Source organism: Alosa alosa, chromosome 21 (assembly GCF_017589495.1).
Source record: "Alosa alosa isolate M-15738 ecotype Scorff River chromosome 21, AALO_Geno_1.1, whole genome shotgun sequence".
Taxonomy (NCBI): domain Eukaryota; kingdom Metazoa; phylum Chordata; class Actinopteri; order Clupeiformes; family Clupeidae; genus Alosa; species Alosa alosa.
Window position 1 is genome coordinate 20,795,490 of NC_063209.1, and position 9,361 is coordinate 20,804,850.

The 9,361-nt window shown below is 42.9% G+C and overlaps 1 protein-coding gene across 4 annotated transcripts in view; it reads right to left on the reverse strand.

The window, feature by feature from the left end:
- Positions 1-370: 370 nt before the first annotated feature.
- The window catches only part of nr3c1 (nuclear receptor subfamily 3, group C, member 1 (glucocorticoid receptor)), a 28,393-nt gene continuing 19,402 nt past the window's right edge, over positions 371-9,361 (reverse strand). For all 4 annotated transcript variants that reach the window (XM_048231142.1, XM_048231141.1, XM_048231144.1 and 1 more), the window contains exons 4-9: positions 9,355-9,361; positions 8,754-9,050; positions 6,489-6,633; positions 6,059-6,189; positions 5,613-5,770; positions 371-5,255 (exon numbers count right to left, since the gene is read on the reverse strand). The exon at positions 9,355-9,361 is cut by the window's right edge and continues 110 nt beyond it. In XM_048231142.1, the coding sequence (XP_048087099.1) occupies positions 5,103-5,255; positions 5,613-5,770; positions 6,059-6,189; positions 6,489-6,633; positions 8,754-9,050; positions 9,355-9,361 (891 nt within the window). In that variant the 3' untranslated portion in view covers positions 371-5,102. The remainder of the gene's footprint in view (positions 5,256-5,612; positions 5,771-6,058; positions 6,190-6,488; positions 6,634-8,753; positions 9,051-9,354) is intronic.

Below are 9,361 nucleotides of genomic sequence, written 5' to 3' on the forward strand. Positions count from 1 at the left end.
ACCAGGTGCTGATAGAAAGCAGGATGGGGTAATTAGTCCAACTGTGACCATGCTATGGTTTAACAGGTAGCCCCAGTGCATTAGGATTCCTCTGAATGCCAACAAGACTTTTAGCCAGATCTGTACATTTCCAGTGGTTGGTCTCGGTTAGCTGAGGACTATCTGGTTGTCTATTTTTTTTGCACCCATGTGTAGCTGTATTGGATGCACATTTACTTGTAATTTATTGTTAATTGTAAGATTAACCTTACTGAAATGTAGTTGATATGGTTTAAATACCAATTGTGAGAACATCTTGACTGATTCAAAAGAAAGTGGTCATAAACTAAATATGTAACATGCACATATTCATGAATGAGATCATGTAACGTTAGATTTGAAAAGCACATTTATTTTTTTTATGAATGATTGCTTATCATAATCGCATGGTTGTTAAGTAGCTTGTTAGGGATTTTTGTGTGTGTGTGTACAACGGTGTTAACATCAATCAGCATAAAAGTAATGTTTATCAAAAGTACCTCACAACCAAGACAGACAGCTCAACGGGGAAGTGAAGTGGTGAAGAGACCAACATGAACTACGGAGGCTGAATAACAGAGATGACATAAAAAACTATTCATTTTGGACAAATCTGATGCATATTCTTTACACAGGGTAATATGTACATAGTTGAGATATATGCAAATACAAACAAAATATAAGGGAAAGCCATATACAAGTGAACCACATTTGCCCTTAATATATCTCTTAAGTTAATATCAGGTTTTTTTCTGTCTTTTATTCTTCTGTCTACTTTGTTTTTTTTTTTAGAAAATAGATTTTAAACAGTGACGGGGTAGTGCAAAATTTCAAAGGTTTCAGTTTGGCAGGCAAGTTACTTTCATATACAGTTTCCCTTCTAATGTGTGTTTGACTGCTCTTGTACTGTGCATAGGACTCATTCACAAATTCCTTCTTCCTCCCCCTATTGAGGAAACCTTAACATGGTGAACTAGTGCTATATACATCAAGAATGACCAATACCTTCCTTTCATTAGACTTATTCAACATAATCTAATGTGCATCAGCGGAGATATATGAAAAATGGGATGCAAGATAGGAGTTTACATTCATCATCCGAAACAGTTTTAGAGGCGCTAGGTAGGGATTATACATGACGAAACGGAACAAAAGACAAAAAAAAAAAAGGCTAAATTATAAAAAAATATCAAGATACTAAACACTTTCATTTATTTCAAAGGGAACAGTTATGAGTCTTTCAAAATTCGACCTCCCTGAATTGGAATAACACTCCACTCATTTAGTGGTGTAAGACAGAGAGACGTGAACGCGTAACAGAGGAAGCAGACTTCGCACACTACTGCACTGTATGTGAAAGTAACTTGACGAGGGGGGAAGAAGAGGCTTAAAAATAGTTTGGGACATACTTGGGTCATCTATGATATCTGGAAAAATCACCACAAACTAGGTGGGTGTTACGACATTTGTAATTTACAGCAAAGATCCTTTAGGACTTGTCAACCACTTGACAATGCCATGCTTTCAAATAACCACTAAAAACTACTGAACCAACGGACATACCTGCAACCCAAAAAAGTTGCCAAAGCAACTGAATTAGAAAATGGCTTGTAAAGATGATTTAATCAAAGAACCAACAAAACACACAAGCATGAAATGTTGGCATCTTTAACATTTTACTATTAATGGATAGCTTTATGTGACATGAATGGCATAGTGTCAGATGAGAAAGGAAATTGATTGAGATCTACACAAATGACCAAAATGCAAGATATTATACAAACAGGTGAACTCTGCCACAAGTTCAACACACCCATCTGTACAAAAAATGGTTACTTTAAAAGTTAAATTCATACTTAGATATGCTTTGAAGCAACATACTGTACTTGCCCCCATGTTAAAACGAACAAGACATCAACTTCAATACAAACATGTCTTTGAAAAGCAAAGGAAGAGTAAATCACACAACTTCCTTGTTCCTGTTGTTTTTCCCAGTCGCCACAAACACAGAATTTGTGAAAACTATAAGACCTACGTAAAATACCGATGGTTTTAAGAGCGATTAAAAAAAACAAACGCAAAACAAAAACACCCAGGAAGGAAAACAGGGACGGGGACAGAGGGGTGCCGCAGACGACGACTACTACTACTACTGCGGTAGAAGCGCTGTTCGGAGGTGACCGTTGCGACTGCCGCATTGTGCGCTGGAGAGAGGCCGACATGAAAACAGACACTTGGAACTACAAACATGCGTGTGTCTTGAGCTGGTGGTAAAACGAATATGTGGTGGTGCGCTGTGGGATTGTGGATGGGTGTGTGGACCGTGTGGAATTGTGGGTAGGTGTGCGGACCGTGTGGGATTGTGGGTAGGTGTTCGGACCTCAGCCATTGTGTGTTTGAATGCTGACACAGTGTACAACACAGGAAAAACTTGCATTTCTTTTTCCCTTTCGTTTTGTTTTGTGTACATACTTCCAGCACATGTTAAGACAAAGTACAGATCAAGGTTGTAATCATTTCATCGGACTGAAAAAATATATACTCCACACAGAAATGAATGAAATAAATGTTTGGCACACAGAGAGAGGATAAATACAGGCATATTATTTTGTCTGTTATGGTAGAAATTCCCCGAGAACCAAACAAAGGAGAGGCAAAGAGCCTCCTGTCCCTCAGATGGGCCACAGTTTAACTCATAGGGCTGAGAGGAAGGTTATTGTACACGCATGTTTTTTTTCTTATCTTTTTTTTCTTCTTTTTCTATTGTTTTGTTCACTGCTAGAACAAGGAAAAAGCACCGTTAGGAAAAGCTAGCGAGTGCACTCACACCAGCGTTTTAGTTTTGGAGGAGCACTAAAGCTGCTGAAGGGAGGCACCCGAGGTCAGCGGCAGACGCCTGGGACGGACCCGGCCCAGGGACTGGGCCAGACCTGAGCCGGAGTCTGCCGCTGGCTGGGAGTGTGAGTGCACGGCAAACAGGTTGTAGGTTGTGGACCTGAGTGAGTGATGAGTACAGGAGGAGGAGTACTGAGAGAGAGGTACTGCTGAACACGAGCACGCGCGCGCGAGAGAGAGAGAGAGAGAGAGAGAGAGAGAGAGAGAGAGAGAGAGAGAGAGAGAGAGAGAGAGAGAGAGAGAGAGATACACTGCGCGAGCAAGGGAGAGAGAGAGAGAGAGAGAGAGAGAGAAAGACAGGTGGTCTGCTGCATTGAATAACATATAAAGGTGATTGCACTTTTTTCTATCATTCCCTGTTCGGATCCAGAAGGAAACGATAAACGTTATACTGACATAATTCTTTGTGTGTTTATATAGATATATATAGATATATATTTCAGGAAAAAAATAAATCGGAGATGAGGTTTACTGTCTATGTCCGAGGCTTCAGTCTGTCTCCCTGCTTTTACTGCGTATGGTTGGAAGTGATAGCCAAGGAATCTGCATTCATGGTTTACAAAGTTAGGCAAACTGGGTTTCCTATGGTCCATGAAAACAACAAAAACCAAACACAAACACACAGAAAACAGAAACTAACAAATGACACCATAAAGGGAAGAAATTTAGTTGTCGATTAATGTTTTTTTTTTTTTTTTTTTGCATTTCATTGCATAATCAATGTACAATTTTCAACGGTGACCATAGTGATGAAAACAAATGGCTTCCTTATTTGCTATTTCATTAGCTCTGTACACGTTAAAATACAGCCACTTTAGCCGTTCATTAAAGCCTTCGATAAAAGTGCTCCAAAAGTTGCAGAGAGAGAGAGGTGTCCAATGAAACTACCATAGGAGGAGTATGAATATCGTCGTCTGCATGGTCAGTAAGGATCACTTGCATTTTTGGGTGTCTCCTGGGTACCACTGAGCTGCCAAACACCAAACGGCCAGATTGAGAGAGAGAGAGGGAGAGGGAAGAGAAAAAACAACTGCCAGTGCAAGTCAAATTACATACAACTACAATCAATCCAACATGATACGGTGTTTACCATTGTGAACGCAGAAGCAATTTTGCAATTTTTCTCAACTTTTGAGAGCAAAGTAAATAAAAACCACAAAAGAAAAACAAAACAGGAAATGGCTAAAAATGAGACCAAAGCTACAAAAAGGCACATAATATCCCTTTCTTTCTTTCCACATGTTCAGAACATGCTTGCCCATTCATGATTCTACAAAATCCGATTAGATTAACCGTGTAGACTACTATATAAGACTGCTGTAGTTGATGCTGTATATCAGATGCCATGTATCTGTTTACAGACAGTGCTGTATTTCTTGTGCTCAACTTACAAGTGCCATGACCGTTACAAACCTAAACCTTGTTCTGATTTGTGAACTCTGATATCAAAGTTCCATTGGAGAGAAATTTTCCAACAAAGGTAGATGGAGATAAGTGCTATCTGGGTTGGGGAAAAGAGGGGGTGGGAGGGAGGAGGGGATGTAGCCTTACGCCAATGACGACCTGTAAAAGTGTATAAATGTAAAAATGTTACCCCTACATACTGATTAGCCATGTCATTCTTACTATGGAATCTCAACGTTGAAAGTCATACACCTGAGACAGCAGTTGCGGTTCGTTTGTTTGGATCCAAGAGTCACAACGTATGCCATCGCAGCCCCATAGACTTGCCAGTTCTTTGAAAGGAAACCAAGACCAACAACAACAACAACAACAACAACACATGATTGGATACCAAAAAACGTCTTTACGTTAAAGTTCGACTCTTATCTGCTCCCCACGTTATGTCTTGTCTCTGTCTCTTCACCAGATGGGGCTCCTGCGTTCGGTGCTTGCATACAGTCTGTGTGATCCCTTCCTGCAGTCCTCCTGTTCACCCCTGCCCAAGTCATTGCCCTTCTACTGGAGGGGGCCAGGGGGGGAGGGGGGAACACCAGTCCCGCATTGCGCTGTGGGTACGTTGAGGTGACCAGAGAGGTGATGAGTGTCTCTTTAAGGCATTGCGTTCCTGCCGCAGCGGTGTGTGTGTGTGTGTGTGTGTGTGTGTGTGTGTGTGTGTGTGTGTGTGTGTGTGTGTGTGTGTGTGGGGGAGGGGGGTCAGGTCAGAGGTTAGGGGTTAGGGGGTGCAGTCACTTCTGGTGAAAGAGCAGCGGTTTTACGCTCCCGGCTTTGAATTTTGGTAACTGGTTACTGATGATCTCCGCCAACATCTCTGGGAACTCCACGCTCAGGGTCTTGTTGACGAACGTGTAGAAGCAGAAGTTCAGCAGGCCGCCTACCATCTGAGGAGGAGGTGAACACACGGAGTGGTGACTCAACTCAAAATAAAGGTCATAATGGCCACGTATAGGATTCGTGAATTTGAGTCATGTGCTGTACTACACAGACACTTACCTGTTCAAGTATGCTTTTACGGTCACAAACTTGTCACACTGTCATTTCCACTACTGATGACGCTAAGCATCAGTGGGCACCTCTAAAATCCTCCCTTAACTTGAGAAGAGGACTTTTAGACATCCCTTTCTAAAGCACCACCCATATGTTGAGACCCACAGATGTTCTGACACATGCAACAGAAAGCAGCACAGCGGATAACTACTCAGTAACGACAAGGCAAGTGGAGAGTGTGGGAGTCTTACGTCATGCATGGAGTCCAGTAGCTTAGTGAGCTGGTAGAACCTCTGCCAGTTCTGGCTGGAATTCTCCTCGCGCTTCACAATGGCCTTCCCGAGCTCCTTGATGTAGGACATCCGGATCTCGTCGAACACCGACTGGCTTTTCAGACCGTCCTTGGGCACTGAGGAGGAGGAGGAGGGACATTATTTTAGAGTCTAAATCATGTGATTATATTCATTACAGTTCATATGTAATATCTAGACCAGAACAAGAGTGTACTCAGTCAAACGGTGCGCTCACACATACACGCACACACACACACAAGGGCGCTCACACATACACGCACACACACACATGGGCACTCGCATACACGCATGCACGCACAAAAGGGCACTCACACACACACACACACACACACACACATGGGCGCTTACACATACACGCACACAAAAACACTCCAGATGCTCACCGGTGCTGAGCAGCAAGAGGACCTTCATGCACAGGTACTCATCATTGGACACCTGCAGACGCACAAACTCGTTGGAGATCTTAAGCATCTGTTCACACTGGTCGGCCATATATGGAAGCTTCATGCGTTCCCTGCAGAAATTGTGCACGCACACGCACACACACAATCATTACCACACTACATATTGAGCCAAGCAAAGGGCACGTCACAACACTAATAACTTTTTCTAAATCTGTTTCTCGAGGTGCGCACGGTAGCACCGTTTGTTTTTGGGGTTTTTTCCCCATACCGACAGTACTCGGTCACTTCGAGAAACAGAGATCTATGTGAAAAACTGCCGAAGTTTTCATTTAAGTTGATTCCATATCAATCCGCAGAAGCTGATCTGTAACAACGTCTACTAGAGGCAATGCTGTTTGTGTGCACGTACTCATTGATAACCAAGTCCGGGGCGAAGCAGAGCATGTTGCCGTTGCACTGCTGGTAGGAGCGCCACCCCAGACCGAAGGACATGAGGAAGAGCCACGAGCACTGGAGCAGAGTCATCTGGTCGTCAAGGTGAAGGTTCCGGAACCCTGGAGGGAAGAGGAAATGATGGCGTGGTTACAGAATGGCAGGGAGGGAAAGGCCACTGATCTCCAAAGAACACTGGACTGAGCAATGGAACGTTTCCGCCCAACCATCAATGACCCCAACGTATTTCAAATGGGGCCATGGCATTGAGACCACTTCCATGTCTCATCATATAGACCAGTGTTTTTCAAACTGTGGGCCGCCAGTCTGCGACGAGGAGACTGCTGATCTACGGAGTCAAATTATGCCTGTTGCTTCAGTCACAATATGCGGAGACATGAGGTCTGTCCGAAGCGGCTGTCTCGCTGCCTTCAGCTCTCTACTGAGTCAGTTGCTGTAGCAGGCATCAAGGGACCAGCTACGAACTTTGTTCCGGACAGACTAGCAAGATAGTAACACAGAACGCCATTGTCAGGATACCAGAAAGAAAAATAACGTAACGACGACTGCAGCAAAAGCTGCTCACAATTAAATAGAATTTTGGACGTTGAAGGCAGCACGAAGGCTACATCTATGCTGCCTAACAGGGTTTCCACTCTAAGTCAAATGTAACATTTTATGACACTTCCCTGACAAAAAAAAAATATATTTTCCATAACTATACTATTTACTAACGTATAGCGTTCAAGAATATTTTACTTTTTAGAGTGAGAGATGAATAAATGGGCACTGAATAAACATAGTTGGGATACTCAAGGAAGCTGTAAAACAAATGACAAGATATTAGGGGTGTGAATCTCTCATGTTAAAGACGATACGATTCACATCTAGATACGTGGGCACGATTCAGTATGATTCGATGCGATGCGATTCGATGCAGTTCGATGCAGTTGAAGAATGGAAAGCATTCTGAAAGATTTTTTATCATTTGCTTAAGGTGCACATTAATTTTATATTATCAATTATCATGGTCATGTCAATTAGGCAAAAACAAATGTGTGAATATGATTATCTAAACTGAGGTTTGTATCATATGCTGTATTGAAATGAAAAAAAGAATAGTCTACATTTCAGTCAAACACAGCAGCCAAATACAACATAAAAATACATTTTTATAGACTTTATAGATTTTATAGAGTTATATCTGATTGTTTTCAAGGAGCTGTAGCCTATTGTTGAGGTAAGACAATACCGAAATAAACTGTGCTTAAGACAATCTTGGCCTTTTCTCATATAGCCTACAAGAATAAAATAGGCCTATGAACTGGGCCTATTTTGTTCCAAGTCTAAGTGAATATGAACAAAATAATAATAATTTGTGCATCGTTTTAGCAGCAAGGGCCAAATTATTCTTTAACATTAAGGAAATCCCCTCATCAAACCTAAGGCTACTACTCAACAGACTATCGTTGCCGTTTAGAAAATGCTATGGTAAGTGTCAAATTTCGCGCTGGATTTTGAGTAAAGACTGTCAAACAAACGACCGAGTGAGAGTTGTCACGTGCTTAAGTTGCAGTAGATGTATGGGTAATGAAGTCCTTTGACAACTTTGGGCAATGAATGTAGCCCAAAACGAACTGCAATACCCACAAATCCGTGTCACGTGTAGTTTCAAAACAGGAAGTGGGATGAACGCGCTGCTTGCAACGTAAATGAGAGTCTGAGCGAGCAGAAAAGATTGTGAACTGATTCGTAACAAGTAAATCGATATAACGACCGGTGCATTTCAGTTTTATTACGATACGGGGCTTCACATATCGATGTAGCCGTATCTTACATGTTAAAAACGGATACCGATACGTATCGGTTAATCTTTACACCCCTACCAGATATGCACCAGTTCTGCGTAGAAATATTTGGATTGATGTATTTTGGCAAGTAAATTGTAAACTGCTACATCAAAATTCCCTGATATTCCATGACTTTGCCCCAAAAATGATCAAATTCCCCGACTTTCCATGTCTGGAATAGACTTTCCAAAATTCCATGATATTCCCGAAATTCCATGACCCGTGGGAACCCTGCTTCAAAATTTGTCAAAACGAAGGTATCTTAGAAGGCAGCATTTCAGAGAAATATTCGATTCGGACATGCCTCGATGCCTCGCTCCCCTGTTAGATATCTTAAAAGGCAGCATTTCCCCCCGTTTCGTACAGAACAGTGTGCGCGTTTGAGCCCATACCTGGCAGCGCTTTAGCCCACTTGACGGCGGAGATGACCTGCCGGCCCCCGAGGCGGTTGAGCGTAGTCATGAGGCGTGTGGAGGTGTCGGGCAGCGTGCTGTCGTAGCCGGCGTAGACAGTGTCGGGCTCGATGGCCTTGAGCAGCGACAGCATGGACGGCACCAGCTGGGGCATGGCTTTGGGCACCAGCGGCCGAGCCTCGGGCAGCACCGGGGGGGTCAGCTCACTCGCCGCCACCGCAGGCTGCTGCTGCTGCTGGACGCCCTTTAAGCGATTCAGCTTCTTCGTTTTACGAGCTGGAGGAGACAGACACATGGAGAGAAACACTTTTAGAAACGTGTACTGGTTTTACCTTTGTTATCATACTGAGATGCCAAGCCAAGAAATACTGTCTTTGTGTATCAGAGAGAGAGCAAAACGTCTAATTTTCTTAATCTTCTTAACAGACAAGTTCTAGTGAACTTACAGCCAATAACATCCTAGTTCACAACATCGAAAGAAAACGAACCGGACAGTTGAAGGAAGGAAGATCAGTTTGATTTACAGTACATGAGCCTGAGTTTAAACGGCTGGTTAAGAGTCGGCAGGGGGCAGGTTTACCTTCCAG